Source organism: Opisthocomus hoazin, chromosome 4 (assembly GCF_030867145.1).
Source record: "Opisthocomus hoazin isolate bOpiHoa1 chromosome 4, bOpiHoa1.hap1, whole genome shotgun sequence".
In the NCBI taxonomy this organism is placed as follows: Eukaryota; Metazoa; Chordata; class Aves; order Opisthocomiformes; family Opisthocomidae; genus Opisthocomus; species Opisthocomus hoazin.
Window position 1 is genome coordinate 5,933,744 of NC_134417.1, and position 27,638 is coordinate 5,961,381.

Consider the following 27,638-nt stretch of genomic DNA (forward strand, 5'->3'; position numbering starts at 1 on the left):
GCTCCGCCCGCTGCCCGCCGCGGCTGCGGGCTCCTGCGGGGCTGGGGCTGGGGCCGGGCGGGTGGCGCAGAGCCGAACCCTCCCGTCCCCGCGTCTCGACCGACCGCCGAGGGCGGGCAGGAGCCGGGGGTCGGGGGGGGGGGAACACGGGGGTGGGGGGGGGCGTCGGGGGGTTTTCCCCCCCTCCCCATGAAGCGCCCGAGGATGAACAAGCTGTACATCGGGAACCTCAGCCCCGCCGCCACCGCCGACGACCTCAAGCAGCTTTTCGGGGAGAGGAAGCTGCCCCTGGCCGGCCAGGTCCTGCTCAAGGCCGGCTACGCCTTCGTGGAGTACCCGGACCAGAACTGGGCCATCCGGGCTATCGAGACCCTCTCGGGTAAGGCGGGCGCCGCAGCCCCCCCCCCCTCGCCCCCCGGCATCGCCCCCCCTGCCCCCCCCCCCCCTCCGGGTCTCCCCCGTCCCGCTGACCCCCCCCCCCCCATCCCGGGCATCCCCCCCCGCCCCCCCCCCCCCGCTCCTCCCGCGGCCGCCCCGGCTCTTTCCAACCTCGGGTATTTTTCGCTGATTTTTTTCTCCGATTTTATTGAGAGGCGGCCGGGCGCGGTACCCCGGGACCCGCCGCTCCCCCGGCCCCCGCTCCCCCCCGGGAACCATTTTACGAGGTGCCCTGGCCCAACTCGCCGGGGGCGCGGAGCAAAGGGCGGCCGAAGGGGCGGCTGGGGGCCGGCGGGCGGGCGCGGGCAGAGCCGGGCGAGGGCGGGCACCGGGGGGGGGGGGACGGACACGGACGGACAGACAGACAACACACGGTGGGCCTGGGGATGGGGGGGACGGACGGAGAGATTGGGGAGGGGTCGGGGGGGGTTGCCCCGGGGTGATGCTGAGCGCCCCGCTGTCTCCGCAGGGAAAGTGGAGCTGCACGGCAAAGTGATGGAAGTGGATTATTCCGTGCCCAAAAAGCTCAGGTAACCCGTCACACCCCCCCACCCCCCCCCCCGGCATCCCACCGAGGTGGGGGGGAAGGCGGGAGCCCCGCCGGGTTTTACTTTCGCTCCGGAAAGCGGAGGCGGGGGAAGGGAGCTCCCGGCCCGCGGCACCGGCTCCCACGGGGGGGTCCCGGCGTGGGGGGCAGCGGGTCCCCCCCCGTGTACCCCCTCCTCCGGGGGGCGAGGGAAAAACGGCTGCTTTTGGGGGGAAAAAGGGGTTTTTCTTCCTTTCCCCCCCCCCCCCCCCCAACTTCTTCGTAGGGGGTGGGCTGGGGTCGAAGAGGGAGCGAGGTCGTGCCCGTCGGTATTGTTTTTTAATAAGTTTTTGAGAATTAATTCCGCCGTTCGCTCTTCCCGGACGCCTCTCTCCGCTTTTCCGCGGCCCAGAGGGGCCAGAAAAATCCCTGCGTCGGTAACGTCGCGTGGGAGCGCGCCCTCGGGTTTTGATCAGGTGGAGGGGAGCGGCGAGGCCGGCCGGGGACACGATCGTTTCACGGAGGAAAATAAATCCCGGGGCCGCGTCCCGCAGCTGCCTCGGCGCGGGATGGGGTGGTTCCCCCCACCCCGCCACATGCATCGGGGTAGAAGGTCCTCGCGCCTGTAAAATCCCGTCGGAAGGTCCTGCCGGAGAATTTGCTGCCGCTTGGCGTGGAGGTTTGGCCTCAGATTGATGCTGGAGTATTAAATTTTGAAATTATGGGGAAGGGGGGGGGGGGTTTGGAAATGCTGTTGTGTAATTGAGGCTCGGTGGGGGAACGGCTCGTGCCCGGCGTCACGTGTGCCGGAGCGGGATTTCGTCTTCGTCAGGGATCACACGCTCTCTTACCTTCAAAAATCTTTAAAAAAACAAGCAAAAAAAGAATCCCAGCTGGAGTATTTCTAAGCTAAACCTCTGCGGCAGCCTTCGGCTGGTCTGCCGGTGGCTTTTTGAGGGTGATGGAGCCAGAAATTGGGAGTTCTGGGGGACAGTATGGACCCGGGACTTGACCTTTACCACGCACAAAGAGGATGTAAACAAGGAATTCATCTTTACCTAAATTATCCATCGGGTTGGGGTGCTGCTGGTTTTCCTTCTGATTTTTAAAAGAAAAAAGACATTTGAACAGCCCAGAAATAAACGCTGATTTATTTTGCATCGGTCTGTTTTCAGCTGGCTCCAAGTTTTCTGTTCCAGCTCGGCTCCCCAGCTTCCCCAGGTTATTGAGATCTAATTTAAGCCGATAGCTTTTTCTTTTTTTCCCACAGTTAAAAAAAATATATATATTGCTTTTATTAATATATCCCATTAGGGGGGCCGTGCCTTTGCCTTGCTAGACTATAGATTTTATTTTTATAACGTGATTTTTGGCAGGGAGCAGAGCCTCACGTGGTTATGTTTTAGTTTCCCCCCTCTCCCCTTTAAATTTGTAGAAAATCCAATTTTTGCAGTTGCAGTCGAGTCCTAGAGAGGCGCTGAGATTTCAGAGGGGGGGCTCAATCGGGGTACAATCCCCTGGTTATTTAAACGAGTTTGTGCTTTAATTGGGGTTGGGGAACCCGAGCCCCTCTTGGCTCTCGTCCCCTGGCGTTTCTGCGTCACGGGGATGAGAACCAGGAGCCTGGTGCCCAACGTGTCCCCTCCGCGCCCGCCTTCACCTGGAGCGCTTTATTTTTATAACCAAATCTGGCCTAGGTACATTTTGCCGATGCATTCATACACGTATGAATATGGTTCGGTAACAGATGGGTGGGAAAACACCTCTGACATCTGGACGTGGGGAAGGGATTTCCTCGAGGTGCCGCCGGGAGCTGCTGGCAGGGGGTTGTTGCTGCGAAGGCACGGATTGAACGTGCTGGCCGTGGGAAGGAGCGGGGATCCTGCCCGCCCTGCTGATCTGCCTCGCACGAGGTAAAAATCAGCCGTTCTGCTGCCGGGCAAGGGGTTCTGGCTCCTATAGGAAGGACCCAACCGTGTCTCGATTGGTTTTTTTGCCCCTTGTATATGCTGCATTGTGCCTTGGAAAATTAAAGGGGGGTGGGGGGGGGGAAATCCCACCCTGTTTTTTTAAATCAACATTTAAAAATTCCTAAGTTGATTTTTAAATTCAGCAGGAGCAGAGAATAATTTTATTCGCTTAAAGCGAGGTGACGCCGTCGCGCTTCAAGAGCGTTTTGTATCCGGAGCGTGGCGGTGAGGGAAGCGTCAGCGTCCTGCCCCGTAAGGACAGGTTGCACGTCTGAAATCTTTGAAAATCTTGTTAGCGGGCAAGAAAGTTATAAAAAAAAAAAAAATCAGGATTGCTTGTGAAAGATGGGAAGTAAAACACAGCCACCGCGATGCTGACGTTTATACAAGGATTGGATAAAAATGATGAGTTTAAGAAGTAGCGAAGCCCCATCTAATGTCTCCAACCTGGCGAAATTTTCGGGTTCCTGATTGCCAAGGTGCCATTTAACTTCTGCTTCTGCCGTCATTTTCAGCAAGGAGAAGCAAAAGCACGAGGGAGGTTTGAACAGCGTGGCGGGGGGGGGAGGCTGGAAATCACTGCAATATTTAAAAAACAAAAATAATAAATTTTTTGCTCCTCCAGCAAATGGCAACTCCTGGGTGGTGTTGCCCCGGACGCAGGTTGCTGGGTGGGGAGCGATGAAAATGCCCGAGCAGCTTTGCTGGGGGTGATTTTATGGGATCTGCAGGATTTTCTCCTGTTTCAGACGGAATTATCCTTAAATAAGTTTCCTGTCTTGAGCATCAAGTCAATTCTCATTTCCGCGTATTTTGGCTTTATTTATTTATTTATTTAATTTTCCCCACCCCTTTGTTTTCAAACCCAAAATGCTGGTGACGTTAAGGCTCGGAATAAACGTACGAGCCCGTTTGTCTCCCCGTGGGCAACCCACCTTTCCTTTTCTTGTTTTTGATGGCTTGTCATCGGTGAGGTGCTTAATTAGGGGAGGGGAAATCCTCGTGCAAAGCAGTTGCTTTGCCAGGAAAAGCCACCAGCACCAATTCGCGCCCGCGTCTATAAATACACACGAGGAGCAGGAAAAAACCCTCCCGTGGCGCTCCAGTTCTAATAGCTCTGATTTCAAAAAATGTCCCTGATTTTTAAAAAAATAGGGAAGCCTGAAGAGCAAGAAGAGATCACTCTCCGGTGGTGGTTTGCTGTGCTCTGCCAAGAGAATTAAACTTGCTGGAGATTTCCTTGTGTGTAGTATGTTGGGTTACGTTGGATTTAAAAGGGAATTGGGAGTGCTAAAAGTGGGGCTGCTCTGTCCTAGTCTAGGTTTTAAATATATGTATTTAGTATCTTTTTATATGTATATATAAAATAAATAAAGTATCTTTTAGTATTTAAAGTATTTAATGTATTTTATCTGTATATAAATGACAGATAGTCCGTATGTACAAGGATACTGTATGTATGAGATACTTTACGTTTACTATTTATAGATAAAAAGATACTTTTAAATGTCTGTTAAAAATATATATTTAAAAAGATACTTTATGTAGATATACATAAATATGACATTGCCAGGGTGCCGCAGGTCCCCTCGGGCGGGGGGAAGCCCCCTCCTGCTGCCGGCCGGGTGCGCAGCAGCGTTTCCATAGGGCTCGGGTGCTGTTCCCTATGGAGCTGGCCCGGAGAAACCCCGTCGCGCTGATCCTTTCCGGCGCTGGTGACAGCCAGGAGTGACGCTGTCGCTCGTTTAGTTTTGCGTGTTTTCGGGTGTGGATTAACTGGGAGCTGGTGGCACTGGAGTCGGTTCGTGTTTCTGCAGCCGCCCTGTCGCGTGGTTCTGTGCCGCCCGCCGGGGTGCGGGGATGGGAGCGGGGTGGCCTCGGGGATTTGGGGATGGGAGCAGGGCGGCACGTGGGTGCGTGGGATGCCAGGAGGTGACCGAGGCCACGCTGTCCGTGCCGTAGCGTGCTGGGATGCTTCCTGGTACTGCCACAAAGCCTACCTGGGTTTGAAGGCATCGGGGAGACACCAAAGCCCAAAGCAAAGTTATGCGTGAATATTTATCGTTAATTCCCTAATATTTTTGTGGGTTTGTAGTTCCTCCAGTGGCTTGAACGTGCCTCCTGCCCTGCTGGGTGGCTGTTGATGCCCTGCCTGCCCCGGCTCCTGTCTGCCAGCCCTCCCCGGGGAGAGGCAGGCGCGGGGCTGGGGCACGGCGGTGGCTTTGGGTGGCAGAGGAGGGAGCGTGGCGTGGCCGACCCCCCCGTCAGCAGCTCTGCGCGTCCCCCTGCCCACCCAGCACAGCGGGGTCAGCAGCCCTGTTCCTGCGCAGGCCTTGGCTTTCCCCTTCATCCCAATGCTGAATGGGATCCCTCCCTTTCCCCCCGCCCTGCTTCTTTCTTTCTTTCTTTCTTTCTCCCCCCCTTTCTTTCTCCCTTCTCCTTCCCCTTCTTTCTCCCCCCTCTTTTTCTCCCCTCCTTTTTCTTCCCCCCTTTCTTTCTTCCCCCCCCTTTCTTTCTTCCCCCCCTTTCTTTCTTCCCCCCCCTTTCTTTCTTCCCCCCCCTTTCTTTCTTCCCCCCCCTTTCTTTCTTCCCCCCTTTCTTTCTTCCCCCCCTTTCTTTCTTCCCCCCCCTTTCTTTCTTCCCCCCCCTTTCTTTCTTCCCCCCCCTTTCTTTCTTCCCCCCCCTTTCTTTCTACCCCCCCTTTCTTTCTCCCCCCGTCCCCTTTCTTTCTCCCCCCCCCCTTCTTTCTCCCTCCCCCCCTTGCTTTCCCTCCTCCCCTTAATCTCAGAAAGCTCTGCCAGATGGGACATTATGCCCATCCGTCCCTGTTGTCACTACACCCCCAGCTCACGGGGGTGCATCCATCATGAGCAGCCCCCCCACCCCATCCCTGGGCAGATTGTTCGGCCGCGGATGAGGACCGGGCTTTAACGGGAACGGATTTTAATTCCTTAAGAGCGTCAAAGCAAAGCCCCTGGGCTGGGAGGGGAACTGGAGCAGACGCATCCGCGATGCTCTTGGCAACTGGTTGAAACTGGGGCAGCTCTTTAATGCTTATCCAGCCCAGCGCTGACGGAGCTGTTGCTCGTTAAGATCCGCTGCGCGTTAAGATCCGCTGCTGGATTGGGTTGGGCGAGAGCAAGACTTGTTGAGGATGACCCCGATATAGACTGAAAAAAAAATACAGAATAGTCAAGAGAGGCAAACCCAACAGGTGCTTTTTTCCTGCCCGGTGAGGGGAACGTGCCCGTCTCTGTGCTGCTGGGTCTGAAAAATTCAGGTGACACCGAGTTTGATCCCTGCCTGATGATGAGCATCATTTTTTGTACATGTTTTCTTGCCTGGGACAAATATTTCATAAAGCAGGCAGGGCTGCCGGGGACACGGTTGGTTTCCAGCACATTTCCCCTCTGTTTTTTCCCCCAGTTCTCTTCAGAACTGATTTTTATTTTAAGCAGAAGCTGCCAGACAGTGTGTTCTCTGCCCTCAGTACCGACCTGAGGTGGAAGGTGGTAAAATCCCTTTATGGCTTTATTACTGTAAGATAATACAAAGCTCGGACAGAAAAAAAAATGTTCATTTTTTAGGGCAGAATGGTGAAGCCATCCCTTACATCCCGTTGTAAGGTTACTATTTAAGCCAGCTTGGTGGAATCGAGTTTCTGGTTCACTGGTGGGAGAGGAGGTGGAGATGAAGATGAAGCCCCTCTGGAGCAGGAGGCGAGGGGACGGCAGGTGGTCCGTGGAGCTGCAGACCCAACGGCAGGGGAAGGATGGGCAGACGTGGAGAGGGCTCGTGGAGGTTGGGCGGGAGATCTGGTGGCTTGTTTTCATTTCACGGCTTCGTCTCATCTTTATTCCTCTTCCTCTGTGTCCCTGGGTTTCGGGGTGGCTGTTGTCTGTTCCTTCCCTGGGAGCTCTGGGAGGGGTAGCCACAAAGCCGCTGCTGCTAACCTGGGCTGCTGGAAAGGCAAGAGATGTACCAAAAAAACCCCAGTCCACCTGGTTTTGGGGAAAAAACGGCAAGTTTTGAGGCGTCTTTGGTTTTATTGCTTGATTTCAGCACGTGTGGATACCTGGCACACAGCACGTAAAGCTCTCATCCGTGGACACCGGCTGGTGACGCTGGCGGGCTGCGGGTGGCTGTGGCTTTTCTGTCCCTTTACCGTCATGGTTGCAACATCAACCTGACGATTTCGGTCTAACCGATGCGTGGAATATAGCACAGCTCCATCGTGGATTATTTCATGAACCCAGCTTACAGCCTTGCTTGATTAGTGAGCCGCCTCCTTAGTCCCTTGTGTGATGCTGACCGGCACGTGGTACCCGAAACCCAACTCTGGGATGGAGGAGATGTTTCCTCCTCAAGCCAGAAGAGCTGCTAGTGAGCAGGGCTGGTTTTGGTTGAATTTAGAAGGGCAAAAAAGCAGATGAACCTGTAGAAGTCTGGTTTCTTTAGCACTTGAGGCTCATGATGGGTTGCCACCGGGGATTTGGTCCTGGGCTGGGCACCGAGATGGCTGGTGGGAGCGTGCAGGTAGGGAAGAGCAGGAGGGTGATGTGGAAAGATACAGCTCCCGTGGTTATCTGAGGGCAGCTCGCTACGGCAGGGCTAGTGGCACCACGTAATCAAGTATTTTTCCACAAACTCCATGCCTCTAGTTACTGGTTATTATATTTTTTTTTTTATTTTTATTTTAAATTCCTACCAGCCTGCTGCAAACAGGTTGGGTAAAACGAGGCTGCTGCCTTCGTCACAAGGTCCTGCGCTGAAATCACTCCCTGGTCTCCCAAGTCTTGGGAGAAACGAGGAAAATGAAAATAAAGGAGGTTTCTACCCCAAAGTCCTCCCAGGAGTGGTGTTGGAGGAGGGTGGCCTTGAGCTCTGCTGCCCTGTCCTGCAAGGACCACATGTGGTCCATGCCCCAGCTCTGGGCGTAACACATCCATCTGTCACGGCCCTGGATAATACATCCATCGCTCCGTCAGTGGTGACCACGCACGGTGCAACATCACATCAGCCAGGTGGAGAATTCTGAGCGCTGTGAAAAATACACCCAGGAGGAATAATAACTATATTTTAAATGCTGAGTGATGGTAATGAGCTGCTGGGAGAGCCTGCCAGGGTGAAGCCTTGGGCATCACTTGGGTGTCTTCAGATGCTCTGCGTCAGCTCAGATGGATGCTGGAAGTGGGAAGATGCTGTAGCATCCTGTGGAGAAGAGGGGTTGTGTGGCACCTCGCTGTGGTCCTTGTCTTTGGGTGTTTTGGGAGGCAGGTGAGCAGCACGGAGGGGTGAGACAGCACCTCAGGGGACCGGCACTACCCTGGCATCTCCCTTGGCAGAGGTGTGGTGGACGATGGCCCCGGTGCAGTTCAGTTCACGGCAGAGGCTTTTCCAGAGTCGCTGCCGACACTGTGGCGAGGGGATCGTGTCCAGCCAGCATGCTGGTTGTGCTTGGATGAGCTGCTTCAGAGTCCCCCGTGTCCTCTGGGCTGCTGGGCTTCAGTCACGGGGCGAACCAAGCCGAAGAGACCTCAAAAGGAGGGTGGTTTCTCCGTGGTCCAGCCTGCAGAATCCGTGGGCACAGATGCTTCGCAGCCTGGGAGAGGACGATGGTTGTAGCGATGCGTTGGCTTGCAGCTTATCTTGGGATAAGGCGGGTGAAGGTGCCACCGGTTCTGTTTTGGGGCTGGAAGGTGGTAAAAGTAACTGGGTGGAATGTCCAGTGCTCTCTGGCAGCGGGGAGAAGTCAAGTCCTGGGCTTCAGTTGGGCTTTCAGAGCTGAGAAGGGCTTTTCCCTGGAAAGCTCTCAGGTGTTGATGGCTTGAGACTCGCTGGGGTTTGCCTGGGCAAACTGGCCTCGCCGTGTACCTCGGCTTGGCTCGGGAGCGGGATGCATCTCTCGGGGCAGGCAGGAGCGGTCCTCCCGTGAGCTGAGCACCTCCTGGGACTGGACCTGGCTGCCTTAAAATAGCCCCTCTGGGGAATGTTGGTCGGTTTTAAAAATGAGTGTCCCGTTCTCTGGAGCAGGACCTACCAAGCGTCTGCACCAGGAGGGGTGTTGTGGGGTCAGCCACGGGTGGGTGATGAGGACAGGCGGGAGAAGGGGACGGCTTAGGCTGCTGGTGGGTAGCACAGGTTTGTCATTGCCATGGCCCCCCCTGGGCCAGATCTTCCTCACCGCCTCCTTCCTGGCATGGGGTGGGATGGAGTCAGGTTGGATGGGATGGGGTGGTGTAGGATAGAGTGGGGTGGGGTTGGGTAAGATGGGGTAGGGTGGGATAGGACGGGATGGGGTTGAATGGGATGGGTTGGATCTTGCTCCTTGCCTCACAGGGATCTTACAGCTGCATGCCCAGCTCTGAAATCCCTGCTGGCAGCTGGGGGCAGAAGGAGTACATGGCTGCTGGAGGAGAGGGCTTTGGGAATGCTGCAGGAGAGCACCATTTTCTCTAGCTCTGGCTGCCCTACTTTTGTTCAGTGACAGGTTTCTTTTGATGGGCAGAGCCATCTCCACAAAGAGACACACGGCACGGGGGCACGTTGCATGCGGAGCAGGTTCTTGGCTGTGGTGGGGGATGACTGTTCAGCAAGGACAGCCGTACGCAGGATCCCCCGAGGAGGATCTGACAGGGGCTGGCCTGGGGAAGCCGGCTGTCAAACCCACACAGGGTGTTACTGAGCTCATCTCCTCGGTTGGAGGTGAGCGTAGGGTTTGTTGTCCATTGCTGATCACGCCGCTGACCATACCTGCTGGCGTAGCACCGTGAGATACGATGCTCCTTGGTGGTTTCAGCTGCTTTGCTTGACCGTGGTCCTTCTCGTGGGATGAGCTGTGGCTTTTGTCTTGCCCTCGCAGCCCACATCTCAAGAAACCTCCTTTCCCTGCTGTCCCTGTGTTGTTTGGAGCCTGTGTTTTATCTGCCTAGCGTGGGGCAGACGTCCCAGATTGCTGCACGTGTTCTCCAGCATCCTTATTGTTGTCTTGCTCGTGCTGCACCCTGAGTTTGTGTTTCACAAGGCAGATGGTTGTCCATCACAAGGTTATGGTTGTCCTGTGCTATTGAATCTGGGGCAAGCGGAGCGTGCTGCCGAGGCAGAAGGTGAATGCTGATCTAGGTGGACAGTGGATGAATTCATGGCTTGGCTGGACTCGAGTGTCTCAAAACTCCCCGCTGTTCGAGCACGTCTTCTTGCGGCCAGGCTGGGAGTGTCTTTGGTGGCCATTACCTCTTGGGAAACCTTTTCAGCGCTTTCTGTGCGCGGCAAGGTTGGCTGTGTGACCGTGTGAAGTTGGGAGTGCAACCACGGCAAGGTTGGGTGCATTGGCCATCTCCGAGGGTGTGCATCCGAGGATATGTGTTTCGGTTTTCACATGGAGAGCAGCCCCACGTTACTGGGAAGTGGTGGGCTTCAGTAGGACGCACTTTTGGAGAGCCCCCCTCAAGGGATAGCAGGACTGGCCATGGTGGGTCTCGGGGACCTGTCCCCCTGTCCCCACACAGCCGGCCAGCCTGGGGCCGCGTGGTCAGGGGTGTGCGTGCATCCCGGCCACGCCTGTGCGGCCGTGACTCTGCAGAGGCTCCTTTCAGGAGGTTTCCTTGGAAACCAGCACGAGGAGGGAGCGTTCCCGAGACAGCTTCAGCCCCGGTGGGTGGTGACCAGGGCAAGGCTGGGAGCAGTGGCTTTCCCTGGGGCAGAGCTGCTCCAGCTCGGCGTGGGGAAGCGGGATGCTTCGGCAGGCTCTCGCCAGCTGCTGCCTGCTGCCCAGAAAGCTTTTGCCCTCCTGCTGTGGTGTGCCTGCAGACCCTAACCCAGGGCTTTGTCTTTGCAGGAGCAGGAAGATCCAGATCCGAAACATTCCCCCCCACCTGCAGTGGGAGGTAAGAAGCAGATAGAATCCCAAAAGTAGCCCGAAATTCACCTCATCCTCCGTCAGCCATGCTGAGCAGCACGAGCTGTGCTGCTGGAGGATGTGGTCTGCACGTGGGCCACCCTTTACTTTCCTAGTAAACCCCAGGAGGAAGGTGGAACGTCAGCTGGGCTCTGTCTCCTGCCTGCTTGTGGGTCCCCAGAGCAGCGGGGGAGCTTTGAGCGGTGGGACCTCACTGGGATAACGGGATGCGAGTGGGTGAAGGCGTTGAAGCAGTTGGGTGATGCTGGCCCTTTGGAGGGTGTCTGTGGGTGAAGCTGGCTCTTCCCGTGCCTGTCTGACAGCCTCCCCTGCCTGCCTCACCGGCTCTGTTTGCTGCTCTCTCCCCCAGGTGCTGGATGGCCTCTTAGCTCAGTATGGGACAGTGGAGAACGTAGAGCAAGGTGAGATAGTCCAACGTGGCGGTCTCCATCAGTGCAGAAGTCCCAGCGCCACTCCCCCAGCTCTGCCCGTGCTGGGGAGAACGCAGTGGAGTGGAACCTGGTTCTCCTAGTTGATGGTACTGGCCTGAAATGGTTTTCCCCACGGACACAAGCCCTGCTGGCAGAGGTGGGACCACCCGTCCGGTGGTGGGATGGCATGGACCATCAGTTCTGCATCCTTCAGCTGGGGAAAGCACAGCGGCACGCAAGCACACACGCTGCGTGGTGCCGGGGCCGTGGGACAGGCATCGCCCTCCCACCGTCCCCACCTCCATCCCCCTTCAGGGCGGGCTGGGGGGCCGGGAGCGGTGGCGGCAGCGTCTCCTCCCCTACTCTCATGCCCCTACTCTTGCTTTTTCCCCCAGTCAACACAGACACAGAGACAGCCGTTGTCAACGTAACGTATGCAACTAAAGAAGAAGCAAAAGTGTAAGTGGGCTTCATTTCATTTTGTCCCGTTTTTTCACACCACCTGAACTTTTCCCAGGGAATCCCAGATGTCTTCCAGGCTTCTTCTTGTCTTCTCTCTAATCTCCCTTGGGTTGTTTCTAAGGTCTCGCAGTGTGCGCTTCAAGTCCCTTAAGGGCTATCTGTGTATCTTCTCAAGACACAGCAGGCAGATGTCGGTTTTATCTTGAGCTGTGTCATCTGGCATGTCTTCTGCCAATGGTCTTCTCTTCACCCCACCGCTGGGCGGTCTCCTGCCGTCTCCCTGCGCGTGGGAGACAGGCTTTCTCGTGGTGCCCCATCATACACGCACAGGCACTGCTAGACCAGCTTGGGGCCATCAGCCCTGTGGTTGTCCCCTCTTTGTGTCTGCTCCCCTTGTCTCCAAGGGGCTCCCAGATGTGCCATCTTGGCAGTTCCCTTTGAACGCTGTCCTTCCTGCAGGGTCCTCTGCAGAGTCGCAGTGGCCTTGTCTCCAGGGAGCAAAGTGCTGTAGAAAGCTGAGGGTCAGGTCAGAAAAGCAGGGAGTCGTCTTCCCAGCTTGGAAGTCCAGGCCAAAACTGGGCATGCACCAGATTAATCACCAGTCCAGCCACCCAGCCTGAGCTGCTGAGAAGGTGGATTATGGTGAGGGAGGTGGGAGAGACGGTGGAGAAGCGCTGTGATGGTGGGAGATGTAAGTACCCTCTGCCATTTGGGGAAAATTGAAGGTGGAGACCAAAATGTTCAGGGATTGTTGCTTCCTGGAGCCCAGAGAAACCGGCTGATTGACTTCTGAAGGGCTTTCGGGAAGTTCTTCTGCTGTGGACAAGAGAGAGGGCCTTTGGGTGGATGACTGGCTGGTTAGAGGAGGTGAGAGGGAGGAGAGGGGTCCCTGGCCGGTTTCTGTAGGGGAGGGAGAGCAGCAGAGAGTAAATTAGCTGCATGTTGCACAGAGGAGTTGGAAAGAAATGCCACCCATCAAGAAAAGCTTTACAAGGGTGGAAGATCCTGGCAGGGCTGTGCATCAGCGCGGCAGGGCTGTGCGAAGACACGCCTGAAGGTTTGTCATAGCCAGCAGAGGGGGAAAAAAATATAAATTAGGGGTTGTTTCAGAAAGGTGAGGGCTGTTTCAAGCAAAATGCTTTGTTGCAGGCTTATAGAGACTTCAGCCCTGTGCTAGAGACCACTCTATAAGTAGTGAGCGCATCTCAGTGGCCAGGGTATTTTTGATGTGACCAAGAGCCAGTCAGACCCCACGCGAGGAAGGACCTTTGCCAGAGTCCGTTTTCAGATGGATGATGTTCCATCAGCTTCCCATCTGAGTTGACCATCACGAGGTTGGACTTGTGAGGGCAGAGAATGATCTGCTGGTCCAGGAGGCCAGAGAACAGTCCACCTTGCTCCAGTTGGGGTGACCACACCGAGTGTGTGGCCCAGCATTGGCTGGCCAGAGGAAGGTGGTTGACAGCAGGTGAAGGCAAGGTGCCGTGGACCACAGATAACCAAGGCATGAGCTGCAATGTCTTGGGAGGTCTGGCAAGAAAGGAAGACGAAGAGTCTCAGCGACACAGCAGTCCTTGGTGCTTTGGGGTGAGAGTCTTCAGGATTAGCAAAGACGCTACGCTGTGGTCTGTTGCGTCCAGCTGGACTGACGCTTGTCTTTGGTGGTGCTCAGCTGCTCAACGCAGAAGCGAGTGATGGGAAGAAAGGCCAGGGTGGTTCTTGGATACGTGTGTTTGGTTTAGGGCACGTTGTGATAGGAACAAGTTAAAGGAAGACTTCGGCTGAGAGATCGGACTGCAGGGCGCTGCACTGATTTCAGAAAGGTAGGGTGAAGCTGCAGAAGTCCTCACTGGGTGGGAGGTTCAGGCCTAGCAAGGAGCTGCTTGCAGTGGTGGGTTCGTGCATCTGTCTGTAAACAGCTAAAGCGAGATGCGGTAGGAAGAGGAAAGTATGGCTGAAGCCATCACTGCTCGCAGAAGTCATTGCAGCCTCTGGCACAGCTGAGCATCGCACTGCCGAGCAGGGTCCTGGGGGCATGAAGGGCCCAGGTGCTGCACCCCCAGCCCCAGTAGAGTGGGAAAGGGAGTCGGGGTTCCTGGCAGAGGGGCACCACGTGCCATGTCCTTCTCCTTAGAGTGGCAGCTCTTGTTCGGAGCCCCTCTGTCACCTTTTCCGTGTCCAAAAAGCCCACAAGACTGTTTTCATGCTGTGGGATAGCCTCTGGCCAGAGCGTTCCCTGGGTGAAGTGGCAGATCCCCAGGCTGGCATCCCACCTCTGCTGGGGGGACACGCCGTATGCCAGTCCTGGCATCACCCACATGGGAGGGGACATCGTCCCACCACGCTGTGGGGCTTGCTCGGCACGGAGAAGGTGAGGGGCTCTGGCTTCCCATGGCCACCTTCTCCAGACTGGGGAGGGAAGACTGGGAAGGTGCAGGGTTGGGGAGGGACCACAACGTGCCAGGGCAGGTTCTGGAGGTGTACCCATCCCCGGAGAGCCCCTCACCGCCCCCTGCTTCTCTCTGCCTTGCAGAGCAATTGAGAAGCTGAGCGGCCACCAGTTTGAGAACTATTCCTTCAAGATTTCCTACATCCCGGATGAAGAGGTGAGCTCCCCTCCGCCCCCGCAGCGATCCCGCCGCGGGGGCCACTCTTCCAGGGAGCGGGGCTCCTCCCCGGGGGGCTCCTCGCAGCCCAAACAGCTCGATTTCCCACTGCGGATGCTGGTGCCCACGCAGTTTGTTGGTGCGATCATAGGAAAGGAGGGCTTGACCATAAAGAACCTTACTAAGCAAACCCAGTCCAAGTAAGTACCTCGAATGGTTTTGTTTCCTTCCGTAGGGTGCTGTAGGTCCCTGGCATGGGTCCTCCATGCACTTGGGGCTTTGGAGTGCCGGCCAGTGCTGTTTTCTTGGGGTGCAGCCTTCAGAGGATGGTGGCAGAGCCCATGTCTTAAACCATTCCGGCTGGCCGGGGGATCTGGGTGCGGCAAGAGGGGGATGCATGCTGAAAATGGCCAGGGATGGGTTTCTAAAGCCGAATCACGAGAACAGCCGGGGAAGAGGCTGTAGGGAAAAATGGCAACTCTGGGGCTAAAGTGCTGAAGGGGGATCCTAGGCACAGCGTCCCGTGCCCCTGCGGTCTTTGCCCATGGGATTTGCTCATCCTGCAGTGCCCAGTATGGGCTAGAGCTGTTGTAGGGGGAGAGGGGGCACCGTGGGAGCGCTGCCTCGAGAAGGATGGGCTTCTCATAACTGTTTGAAGCCTTTTTTTGCAACCTAAGATTTTTATTTTTCAAAGGGAAAAAAGAAGGGGGGCGGGGACGGGACTGTGGACTGTCTTGCCAAAGTTTTCCATGTTTCTCTTGCCAATGTTCGCATTGATTTCACCTCTGATTTTCTGCATGGTTTTCCTGCATGGTTTGTTCCTGCCCAGATCGGTTTGTGTTTAACCCAAAGCTGTCTTCTCCCATGCTCATCATCCTGTACCTGGTGGTCCCACAGGACGTAGGACTCCTGTACCAGAACATCCTCCAGGGCATTCTGGTTCTCAGAGAAGCTTTTAGAGGCAAATTATTTGGTAATAGCGTGTCTGCTGGAGCAGCAGGTAGGAAGATGCGCCGCTCTGCAGCTGAGCGAGCCGAACCCCAGCACTGGGTTTGCAGGAAGAGGTTTGCATGGAAAGGGGGCAGACACGTAGGGACAGGAGCTCTTTGAGCCTGGCTAGCCCTAGAGCATGTCCACCTAGTAGCCACAAGCTGGTCCTGGTTGGCTGCAGGCCTTCTTGTCCAGGTGAGTCCCCTGGTGTGGTGAGCAGCGGGTGTAACCGTGTCCTTTCTGCTGAAGACTGGAAGGGTGCCCTATGCATGCCCTGTGCCGGGCGAGGAAGGTGGGAGGCACTGGCTCTGCTTGCTCCCAACCGTGAAGCAAAAAAGCTGCTGCCTGGGGCAGTTTCTGCCACCAAGCCGTCCCTCCTTGTGGGTTGGTTCCCTGTGCCTGACCCGAAGACGTGGTGCCATGAAGGAAGGCCATACTCTATGCTCTCACCTCTCCTGACCTGCCTGAGGAGGCCATGTGCCATGGTGGGCCACCACCTCCGCTCCAGCCTTGGGCAAGGGTGACCTCATGCACCCGACCCGGGCGGTCGCAGGAAACCATTGCCTTCAGTTTGGGATGTCAGGCCACAGCTCTGTCTGCTCAGGCCACCCTCACCCACCGGTGTGCCAGTCCTAGGGACGAGGGTGCTGGTGACATCCTGTTGCCCGGCCCCTGCTGCTACCCAGAATGATGTTTGGTCCTGGATTCCTCTGGTCACGTAGGACTTCACCGCTGTCTCTTCATGCAACAATGGCCAGAGATGGTCTTCAGCTCCAGTGGACAAAACTGTCCCCAGGTTGAGCCATCTTCCTCCTTGGCTGAGAACAAACCCAGACGAAGAGCCCACTCCACGAGACAACCTTCCACAGTGATTGCAGCCCTGCTTGTAGTTTGATGAGGAGAGAGGACCATTGCTACTGAGCAGCCACAGGGCGAGGACAGCCCAGGTGCACGCTCGGTCATCCACTTGGAGAGGGCTGTCCCTCAGAGCCACCACTCTCTGAAGCCTTCCCAGCCCCTGTAAGGTGCCTGGGGTCCCAGGCAGCTGCAGTGGGGTGAGGGGGTTGAGGGTCCCTTTCCACATCTTCCCGTTGGATTGGAGCTGTGCAGCAGCAGCACTGGGACGTGCTGGGAAGTCCAGAGCCTTCCTCCACCCTCCAGCTCTCCGGGGCAGGACATGCCTGAGTGCAGCAGCCCCTTCCTGGCACCCCATCTTCTCTCTGCAAATGGAGCTGAGGCCTTCACATTCAGGTGTGGGATGGGTTGGAGGTCAGCCAGAAACCTGGCCCGTCTCCCTCTCCTGGGCTTGCCCAAGACACTCGGCACGTCGGTGCGTCCGTTCAGTCCATCTGTGGCTCTTGGCCCTGCTTCAGTGCAAAAGCTCATGCTTAGCTGCATACCCCATCTCCACCAGCCTCATCTGCTCATGGGTTCAAGAAGGTGCCGGACTCCTGTCCGTGGGTTTGTTGTGGCAGCCATGGATTCCCCATCGGTTCTCCCCGGCTGGGAGTGTCATCCCGGTGTGACATTGCAGCACTGCTCTGGAGCATGGACCTGTCGTCGCGTCTCATGGCACGTCGTGATGCGTTTGCCTTCTCCCTGGTGGAAGGGGTGGCAGTGGGTGTCCCCATGCCTGCTGGGCATGCTGCCTCTGAAGGAACAGATCCTCCAGGTCAGCCTGCTGGAGCTCCGTGGCTGGGAGTGCCGTAGAGGGTGTCACGCATGATGACAGCATGCAGCTAGGTCACCATGTGCTGCAGACAGAGGCAAAGGGCAGGGAGCGCCTGGCCGTGGTGGTGTCTCCGGCACCTCTTCGCCCAGTCCAAGCAGGACAAGTCTCCTGCCTGAGCAGCTCTGGCTGCAGGATACTGCAACAGGAGATCTGGAGAGATGTAACCTGCAAAGGGCATCAAATTCTGTCTTCATTCCTTCTTCACTGCTCAGATGAAACCACGCTGGAGTCCGTTTTGGAGCTGGTGGGATAGGCTCTTCCCTTATCTCAGGGAAGTTTGACCCCGCTGCTCCCCCTCTACCTGTAGATGAAGCGTCCCTGTTCCTACGTGCTGGTTCATGAGCTCCTGGAGGAGTAGACCTGTGCAAACCCACCGTGACCCTGCAGCATCCAAATGCGGTGCTGGTTAGGGGTGACTCTGCACCACAACCCTTGGCCGTGCATGCACAGCAGCACCCGTGAATGATCCCATTTGGGATAAGGACCTCTTACAAAAACAGAGATGGGACTGGAGGGCACCGTGTTGGAACTGAGCGCTGGTGGCATTCACTGAGTGGCTGAGCAGCCACTGCTGCACCTTCTCAGAAGATCTGGGCCAGCCCCACCCTGGCTGCAGCAGTGACAGGGACCCCGAGGTGGTGGCTGATGGCAGGGTGGCTGCACGGCGTCATCCTCCGGTGGGAAGAGCGCATGGACTCGTGGAGAAGATGGAAAGATTGCTTATCCCTGTTCTTCAAGACGCGTTGTTGATGTGCGGGAGTCTCCTACCTTGCTTTCCTCTCTCCCTCTCTCTCAGGGCCTTTGCCAGGTACGGTTGAGCGGTGAGGAGCGAGCTGGAGGCACGTGCCTCCTCCCCGCCATGAGCTGAGGGGAGGACCAGAGGAGCTAGAGCACGGTCCCTGCCGGTGCGCAAGGGAGAGCTTTCTGGTCTCCCATGGAAGGGCGTGAGTACAAGCGCTGTTGTTGACGCGTGCCTCCGTGTCGTGACAAACGCTGCCTACGGGTAAGTTGTCTCTCTGTCCCGAAGGACACGCAGCGGTTGTGGCAGCCGCTGGTCGCTGGACAGCCTTGGGTGTTGTGCAGAGAGAGGTTGAGATTGGAAGGGACCTCCGGAGACCTCTGATCTGGTCTCCTGCTCCAAGCAGGACTGGCATCTAAGATGATAGACCAGGTTGCTCAGGGCTTTGTCCAGTTGAGGAGTTGTTCTGCCCCCTCTTGATGCACTGTTTGATGTTGATTGACATTCCTCAGCTCCCAGGCAGACCTTAGGTCAGAAAGGCGAATGTAGCTCAAATCTGGTCTAAACCAACCGAAGCGAAGCACTGCCTGGGCTTGCATGAGACCAGGTGTGTCAGCGAGACCCAGGTTTACCCCAGAGCTTGAGCAGGTGTTGAAGTGAGCTTTTGTGTGAACAGCAAGCTCAGCTCCTGAGCTCTCAAAAGCCTTTGGGTGATGCCAGACGCATCTCAGGGGGCTCCTGTCTGCTGGTTATTTCACTGTAGGGTTGACATCCATCGGAAGGAGAACGCTGGCGCCGCTGAAAAGCCTATCACCATCCATGCCACGCCAGAGGGGTGCTCTGAAGCGTGTCGCATGATCCTTGATATCATGCAGAAGGAGGCTGATGAAACTAAATCGTAAGTATGACACTCAGTGCCCCTGGCTCAGCAAAACGGGCAGGTTTGGTGGAAGGGAGGTAAATCCAGCTGTCGGTGGAGAAGAAGCCATCTTCTGTCACCCCCAACCCCCTGAGGGATCTGTTGGCATTTGGAGTTTCGGGATAGAGTCATGGCTCAGCTAAGAACATACTGACTTCTCCGTGGTGTGGTTGACAGTGCTGTAGAGACTAGGTGGTTCCAAAGAGCGTGTAGAAAAACTTGCAGAACAAAACCCCATGAAGTATAGATGTGCCATCGGGCTTGGAAAATCCCTGAGCTCCCATTCCCCAGAAGCTGAGGAGATACAGTGGTGGGAAACGGTGGTGGTTCTCCTCCTTCCACCACATCGCTACTGGCCCTTGCTGGAGACTGGTTTCCTGGCCAGATGGACCTTTAGATTTTTTTTAATCCATTTTAGAGCAGAAGAGATTCCCTTGAAAATCCTAGCACACAACAGTCTGGTGGGGAGGTTGATTGGCAAGGAGGGCCGCAACCTCAAGAAGATCGAGCAGGACACTGGTACGAAGATCACCATCTCCCCGTAAGTCCTGGTGAACACCAAGCCATCCCCTTGCATCTAACACGGTATGGGCAGCACTGGAGCCAGAAAACAGAGCATTTGCATCCTCCCTTGCACGTTCTCTGTCCCAGCTGGGTGTTCTCCATCCCAGGTGGATGGTGGCGTTGGGCAGGGAGAGGGCGCGTGGTCCCATGCTGCCTCGGGGGGGAACCCTCATCTATGAGTTAAGTTTTCTTTTTTTCTTTTTTTTTTTTTTTTACTTGGAAAAATATTTAACTGCTTCTCGGGTTTTGTCTGTGGGCTAGTTTGCAGGATTTAACCATTTATAACCCCGAGCGGACCATCACAGTGAAGGGCAGCATGGAGGCGTGCTCCAATGCTGAAGTGGAGATCATGAAGAAGTTGCGAGAGGCCTATGAGAACGACGTGGTGGCTGTCAATGTAAGCTTCCAGCTCTCCTGCCTGGGGTGCCCTTGCTTTCAAGCCACTGCTGAGGTGGCCGGAAGAAAATTGCGGGGGTTGTCCATCTGTTGCAGCAAGGGTTGGCCCTCACCCATCATGTCCACACTGTGTGGTGAGAACCGTACTCTGCCCTTCACACGTTTCCCCATGTGTTTGCTTTCCCAGCAACAAGCCAACCTGATCCCTGGACTGAACCTCAGTGCTTTGGGCATCTTCTCGACGGGGCTGTCCATGCTCCCATCCACGCCGGGGGCCCGAGGGGCTGCGGCAGCCGCCCCGTACCACCCGTTTGCAGTAAGTGCAAGAGGTTTTGAGGTGCATGGGACGCGTTCTTGAGGGCAGAGTGGTCTCTAGACTCTTCTGCTGTAGCTCTTGGGTTTGGGTGGACATTGTAACTAGAGGAGCCGTCTCATGGGGAACCTTGAACAAGAGCTCTGACTCTTGGCCGTTCGGGGAAGATGCTCATCACAGCAGTGAAGTGGAGAAGACAGTGAATGATCGTGGCTTGTTCCTCCATGGATTTAGCTCCCTGGGAAGATAAGCTGCATCCCCATATTGTGTTGAGCTTGGTCTCACATGTGTTTAAGGACTTGCCATGTCCCAAGGGTGCTGCTCTCTGAAGGTGGCCGGGGGTAGCCTGTGCCGATGGAAGAACCATGTAGGTGGTCTTCAGTCCTGACCTCAAACCCACCACTGGGTTGTGATGGTGTGGAATCGGTTGTGCCCCGCGGGTCTGGTCCCGGTGGCCACCTGAACCTGCCAGCATCGCCGCAGAGCATGCGGAGCGTGACATGAAAGGGGACGAGCAGCACGCCCTGGGCAGCCATCGGCCTTGATCCCTGCCCTGGCACTCAAGGGGTCATGCGTGCCAGGAGTTGATCTTCACCTGGTTTTGTAGGCAAAGGTTTTCCTCCTCCTCAGGGTGCTGTGGCTGCTGAGACCTGGGGCAAAGCAAGCCTGGGAGGCAGTTTCAAAGCAGCTGAGGTTGCACACCAGTAGGGCCATTCCAGTGTGGGGAGACATGTTGGCCAAAGTGCTGATGGAGAAGGTCCATCCCCAACCCCCTCACGCCTGCGGAGCACCCTTAGGATGTCCAGGCTCTGCGGTGTGTGTCTGTTGGTCTGTAAATTCATCTGAGAACCTCTGGCTGCACGGCAGCCGGCCCGCGGGTTAATTTACTTGTGCTGTTTTCTTTTCCTGGCGATGCCAACCGCAGAGCGGTCGGAGGAGAACGGTGAGTGCCGGGCTGGCGGTGCGGAGGCGCGGATGAGCGTGGTGTGTGCCGTGGCTCTGGAGAGCACCGAGGGGGTCGGTCGCTCGGTCTGTCTGTGCACTGCCAGCCCGCAGAGGGGAGGACCCTCTGCCCGCGTCGGCCGCGCGAGCGAGCACAGCCTTTGCGAATGGTGGGTGTCAGGAGGATGGGGCCAGACTCTGTTCAGTGGTGCCCAGCGACAGGACAAGGGGCAATGGGCACAAACTGAGGCACAGGAAGTTCCGTCTGAACCTGAGGAAGAACTTCTTCCCTCTGAGGGTGACGGAGCCCTGGCCCAGGCTGCCCAGGGAGGTTGTGGAGTCTCCTTCTCTGGAGATATTCCAGACCTGCCTGGACAAGGTCCTGTGCAGCCTGCTCTGGGTGACCCTGCTTTGGCAGGGGGTTGGACTAGATGACCCACAGAGGTCCCTTCCAACCCGTACCATTCTGTGATTCTGTGAAAAGTCTGCTTGAGCATTCGTAGGTGTGATGGAGAGGAGCTGGGCGCATCTCCTGAAGGGTGGTGTTCGATGTGGGCTCCTTCACCCCACAGCTTCGCATGGGCTTGTTCAGACCACCCTGGAGTGTCCAAGAGGCGCGATTGCTTCTGCCGTCATTTTTTGTAGTAAAACAAGGAGCAGGCAAAAAAAGACCTAACAGGAAACCAGCTTGGTTCCGTGGCAGCTCCTTCCCCCCGAGTACTTTGTGTTTCACACCTCAAAGTGATCGTTTCTGACTGTGTCCCCAGCAGGACCTGGGGCTGGTGGCTGTAGCTTAAACCAGAGCTTTAGAGACCTGGTGAGGATGCAGGACGGGGAAGGAGCCTCATGGTGGGAAGGAGCTGGGGACACGTGGTGCCCTGCCTGGCCATGAGAACCAGCTGGGCAGGAGAGGACATGTTGGTGTAGGAGACATGGAGCAGCCTGTGACCACAAGACAAGGCTGAATGTGGGGAATATGAGCTCGGTGCAAGGAGGAGCACAAAACCTCAGCGTGGCGAGTTTAAATAGAGGGCTGGGAGCGAGAAGGGCGTGGACAGGGGAGCTGGGTCATCTCCTCCGCCCGAGTAACAGCGGTTTGCGGGTAGCACCTGGTTGCACTTGCCCAAATCCAGAGTGGGAGAGAGTTGTGTCTACTGCCAGGAGAAGTATCTGGTGTGTTTGAGACACGGAGGAGTTGAAGAGGAGTTGGGTTGGGTTGGGGTGCTGGCACACGCCCCTTGCTTTTGGCTGTTGAGCGAGCCATTGCTTTCTCCCTGTGAGCAGCCCAGGTCTTGGGGGAATGTCTTCTTCAGCCTTTGCTGTTTTTTCTCGTGGGACTGGAGAATGGAACTGGTGATGGAAACCAGAACCAAACCAGACATTTTGCTCAGTTCTCACCAAACCCCCACCTTCGCTGCGGGGGACTGAAGGTGGTTGCAGCACGGTTTTGGCTTTCCAGGGTCACGGCTGCTCCGAAAGGCCGTGGGGGCCGGTTTTCCACTACAAATGCTGGACACAGCTGGAAAAACAGCAGTGCGGAGGGACTTGGGGGTAACTGGGAGCCCCCATCCACCCCTGGGCCCCACTGCGCTGTGCCGCAGGCACAGGATCCGGCTGCAGCTCACCCCGACGCGCCCTCGGGTGCACCCGCGCTCTCCAGGAGGGGTTCCAGGGGCTAGAGGTTGTCCCCGTGTCCCCTGCCAGGCTCCGCATTGGGCTGGGGTGGTTGGGAAGGGGCAGGCACGTTGGGGACGTCAGTGACCCTCATTTTCTGTCCCGTCGCAGAGCTCCTCAGCGTACCTCTCGGGTCTGTACGGAGCCCCCCCAGCCGGCGCCTTCCCCCATCAGCACCCCGTAAGTCCCCCGGTCGCTCCCTCTCTGAGATCTTCGCTCGGGCACCTCGGGAGGGCAGGCGTGGGGCCGGGGTGGGCAGGCGCTGCCCTGGGATGCTGGGAGGGGGGCAGACACCCCTCCTGCTCCGGCTGGTCCGCTGACCGTCTCGCTCTCCTGTGCCCTCGCCAGCTGCCGGAGCAGGAGGTTGTGAACTTGTTCATCCCGACGCAGGCGGTGGGGGCCATCATCGGGAAGAAGGGGCAGCACATCAAGCAGCTGGCGCGGTTTGCCGGTGCCTCCATCAAGGTGAGCAGGGCGCTGCTGGGCTGGTCCTGCCCTTCGTGCCTCGGTTTTCCCTGCCCGCTGCCGAGGGCTGCTGTGGATGTTGTCTCCCTAGACTTCAGCAAGGCTTTCGACACACTCTCCCATAACATCCTCCTAGGGAAGCTCAGGAAGTGTGGGCTGGATGAGTGGTCGGTGAGGTGGATTGAGAACTGGCTGAATGGCAGAACTCAGAGGGTTGTCATCAGCGGCACTGAGTCTAGTTGGAGGCCGGTAACCAGTGGTGTCCCTCAGGGGTCAGTACTGGGCCCAGTCTTGTTCAACTTCTTCATCAATGACTTGGATGAAGAGTTAAAGTGTGCCCTCAGCAAGTTTGCTGATGACACCAAACTGGGAGGAGTGGTGGATACACCAGCAGGCTGTGCTGCCATTCAGCGTGACCTGGACAGGCTGGAGAGTTGGGCAGGGAGGAACCTGATGAGGTTCAACAAAGGCAAATGCAGGGTCCTGCACCTGGGGAAGAGCAACCTCGTGCATCAGTACAGGCTTGGGGCAGACCTGCTGGAGAGCAGCTCTGCGGAGAGGGACCTGGGTGTCCTGGTGGACGACAGGTTGACCATGAGCCAGCAGTGTGCCCTGGCTGCTAAGAAGGCCAATGGGATCCCGGGGTGCATTAGGAGGAATGTGGCCAGCAGGTCGAGGGAGGTTCTCCTTCCCCTCTACACTGCCCTAGTGAGGCCCCATCTGGAGTACTGTGTCCAATTCTGGGCTCCCCACTACAAGAAAGATGAGGAGCTACTGGAGAGTGTCCAGTGGAGGGCTACAAGGATGATGAGGGGACTGGAGCATCTCCCCTACGAGGAGAGGCTGAGGGAGCTGGGCTTGTTCAGCCTGAAGAAGAGAAGGCTGCGAGGGGACCTAATAAATGTTTATAAATATCTTAAGATTGGGTGTCAAGAGGATGGGGCCAGACTCTTATCAGTGGTGCCCAGCGACAGGACAAGGGGCAACAGGCACAAACTGAAGCAGAGGAAGTTCCGTCTGAACATGAGGAAGAACTTCTTCCCTCTGAGGGTGATGGAGCACTGGAACAGGCTGCCCAGGGAGGTTGTGGAGTCTACTTCTCGAGATATTCAAGACCCGCCTGGACAAGGTCCTGTGCAGCCTGCTGTAGGTGACCCTGCTTTGGCAGGGGGGTTGGACTGGATGACCCACAGAGGTCCCTTCCAACCCCGACCATTCTGTGATTCTGTGAACAGGATCCCTTGGGGAGCAGTTTTGCTCCCCAAATTTGTAGAAGCCCAGTTCTGCAACACCCCGGTTATCACCCGTGCTGAAATGTGAGGGGATGCCCCTGCATGTGGGGGCATCCCACACCGGGGAGGTCTTGCCAAAGCGGGGACCGTGCTCATGCTCCTCCTACCCCATGCCTCCGCAGATCGCCCCGGCAGAAGGTCCCGACGCCAGCGAGCGGATGGTCATCATCACGGGGCCGCCTGAGGCTCAGTTCAAGGTGCGCTTGTCACGGCGTCCGGGGGCTCTTCGCTCAGTGCTGTGGTTTCGATGCTGCTGGACATCAGCACGTCATCGCCCTCAGGGGTGGGGCCAGGGGACCACTGCCTGCCCGTTTCACTTCCCTTATGTCTCCTTCCCAGGCCCAGGGGCGAATATTTGGGAAGCTGAAAGAGGAAAACTTCTTTAACCCGAAAGAAGAAGTGAAGCTTGAAGCCCACATCAAGGTGCCTTCCTTCGCCGCCGGCCGCGTGATAGGCAAAGGCGGCAAGACGGTAGGTGGGGGTTGCAGGGATGCTCCCCCTGCCCGGGGGCTGCGGAGCTGGGCATCGCCCGTCACCCCTGCCCGCCCCGGGAGGCGAAGCCCGGGTGCTCGGTGGTCGCAGCAGTGTCTCGGCCCCAGCCCCGCGTCCTGGTGGTGGCTCGCATTGGGTGGTGACCGTCCCAAGGTGGGGACGGGGTGCGACCCTCAGCGGACTGGGGCCGTGTGCTGGCTCGGAGCCGGGGTGACACCGGCGGTGGAGGATTTTGGCTCTTCCCCAGCAAAGCCCACGCGGGGCTCTGTCGTTTGCTCCAGGTGAACGAACTGCAAAACTTAACTAGTGCAGAAGTCATTGTGCCACGAGACCAAACCCCGGACGAGAACGAGGAGGTCATCGTTAAAATCATTGGGCATTTCTTTGCCAGTCAGGTGAGCTTCTGCCGGGGTTTTTCCAATATTCCCAGGCAGTTTAGTCCATGGAGGAAAGCTGCCAAGCACAGCACTGCCCGAGCGTCCTCCCGCCCTGCTGGGATGGTTCTTGTGCACCCAGGGCGCAGCGGAGGTGTTCTGGCAGCTCTCCCAGGCTGTGCTGGCATTAAAATTCAAGATCAGCTGGACTTAGCTGGAAGTGTCTTGGACACCATGCATGGTGTCACCCGGGGTGGGAATCGGCTCCTCCCTGGCTGCGGCATTGGCTCCCGCATCCCACCTTGGGTGCGCGTACCGCAGCCTTGTCGCCGGACCGCTCGAGGGGGACGGTGGCACCCCAAAATTTAGGCTCTCGGGGAGCAGTGGAGGAAGCGCAGCGCTCCGCTTGCGGTTACGAGGGAGCCGAGTGGCTCCTTCTTTAGCACATCCTTAACTGCGGCTGCGCCGAGCCGCGGGCTCGTCCCGTGCTCAGAAGCTCAGAGGGCGACGAGCGGCGAGATGCTGGGGGGGGACGCAGCCGCTCGCGGCGCCCGCCCTGACCCCCGGCTCTTGCTTCCCCACTCCCCCCAAGACTGCACAGCGCAAGATCAGGGAAATCGTACAGCAGGTGAAGCAGCAGGAGCAGAAGCACGCTCAGGGAGCCCCGGCCTCGCAGCACAGCAAGTGAGGCTCCCGCCGTGCCGGCCAGCACCGCCCGATGAATGTAACCCTGCCGCCGCCGCCGCCGGGCCCCCCCAGCAGCTCAGGGGAGCAAACCAAAGACCCCCGAGCCGCCGCCGCAGCCGGGACGCTGCGAGGATGCGCAGCGGAGGGGGAAAGGGAGGGCTCGCTCCAACCCACGGCCTCCCCCTCACTCCATCGCCTCCCGACGCTATCCCTTTAGTTGGACTAACGTAGGCAGAGAGAGAGATTTTGTTTCTGTTTTTTCCTTTCTTTTTAATTTCCGAAAGGCCACCCGTTTCATCCAGGCACGGCCGGAGGAGCTTGCCTGGCGTGGGGGGGGGCTGCGGCGCACAGCGCGGCGCTCATCGATTTTTAGAATTAATATATCAATAACGAAACTAACGCCGATTTTTAAGTTTTGTAAGGATTTTTTTTTAATTCTTTTTTTTTTAATTTCAGAGGGGTCACGGGGAGGGGGATGTTTGTTTTTAGCAAAAGCAGGCTTTTCTAGACCTTTACGGAAAGGAGCTAGTCCATTGGTTCTCTAATGCACGGTAGAGCAGAGATGCAGGATTGCCAGCAGGGGGGGAATAAAAAAAGTATTGAATGAGTGTTAAAAAGCCATTTCTTAAGGACTTTGAGAAGAGCAGTGCCTGTATGAGCCAACAGAAGGGATACCGTCTCCTAAAAGAGGGATTTCTCTTTCACACGCCCTTTCCTCTTCACTTCAGAGAGTCCAAAACTGGGGTTTGCATCCGTTCTGTCCCCCCTTTCCAGCTGTCCGTCTGTCCCCTCTCTCTCTCCATCACTGCCTGACACAACCATGCGTGGCATGAACAACCCCAGGAACATCCCCAGGGTCTTTGGGGAAGGATCCCTGGTGCAGGGAGAGGAGGAGGAAACAGGGAAGGAAAACCAGATTTACAAGAGGTTGTCAGCCCAGGGCTGGGGAAACAACCAGCAAAATTTTTTTAAAATTAAAAAAACCCCACCAACCCAACCCCCCACGACACGCGCATACAGACACACACAAGAACTACCTCAGGTTTTCGTACCTCAGCACCTTGCGCTTGTGTTTCCCTTTTAGAGATTTTGTATGCCTTGTAAAACTGATAGTTGGAGCATTTTTTTATTTTTTTAATAAAAAACGAGTTGGAAAACGATCTCGACCAAGTCAGCTGCGAGGCGGGAGAAGGAAAGCATCCCACGTGTCCCAGAGCTCTTCTGTAGTCTCCTTCTGCTAGCCGAGAGCCAGTGGCCATTCCTTCGGAGAAAGCTTGAGAAATGTTTAAAAAGAAAAAAAAAAAAAAAGGAAAAAAAAAAAACACCAAAAACTCCAACGTAAAAAAAAGAGGTAAAAAGAAACAAAAAACCCCAAACCCCCATCCAATGGAAGCAGTGAAACCCGACGGGCAAGAGGAGGGACGGGAGCAGCGCGCCGTCGGCTGAGAGTGCCGGGGCTGCAACGCCGCGTTTTCCTCTGCTGCAGAGCGTTCTGTGAAGATGACAACCAACCCAACAACAGTGAAAAAAAAAAAATATATATATATGGAGCTAACAAGAGCCTGAGCTTGCTATCTGTTGCTTTCTTTCGAGTGCCTTGCGTTGGTCGTGGCCAAGCGGAGCGTGGGGGGTTCCCCCGTGGGCACCCCTGATCCCTGGCTCCGGCGCTGGCAGGCGGGGGGAGAAGGGGTGGATGGGGAAGGGGGGGGGGCGGTTGTATTTTTTGGGG

The 27,638-nt window shown here is 56.8% G+C and overlaps 1 protein-coding gene across 1 annotated transcript; it reads left to right on the forward strand.

The window, feature by feature from the left end:
• The first annotated feature begins 165 nt into the window (after positions 1 to 165).
• On the forward strand, positions 166 to 27,455 carry IGF2BP2 (insulin like growth factor 2 mRNA binding protein 2). Its single transcript, XM_075417710.1, has 16 exons — positions 166 to 379; positions 908 to 968; positions 10,772 to 10,820; positions 11,202 to 11,253; positions 11,658 to 11,721; positions 14,258 to 14,530; positions 18,555 to 18,689; positions 19,129 to 19,251; positions 19,536 to 19,671; positions 19,858 to 19,986; positions 22,711 to 22,779; positions 22,948 to 23,064; positions 24,479 to 24,553; positions 24,696 to 24,827; positions 25,130 to 25,243; positions 25,815 to 27,455. The coding sequence occupies exons 1-16, from the start codon at positions 190 to 192 to the stop codon at positions 25,908 to 25,910; spliced, it is 1,815 nt and encodes a 604-aa protein (XP_075273825.1). The 5' UTR covers positions 166 to 189; the 3' UTR covers positions 25,911 to 27,455.
• Positions 27,456 to 27,638: the final 183 nt, after the last annotated feature.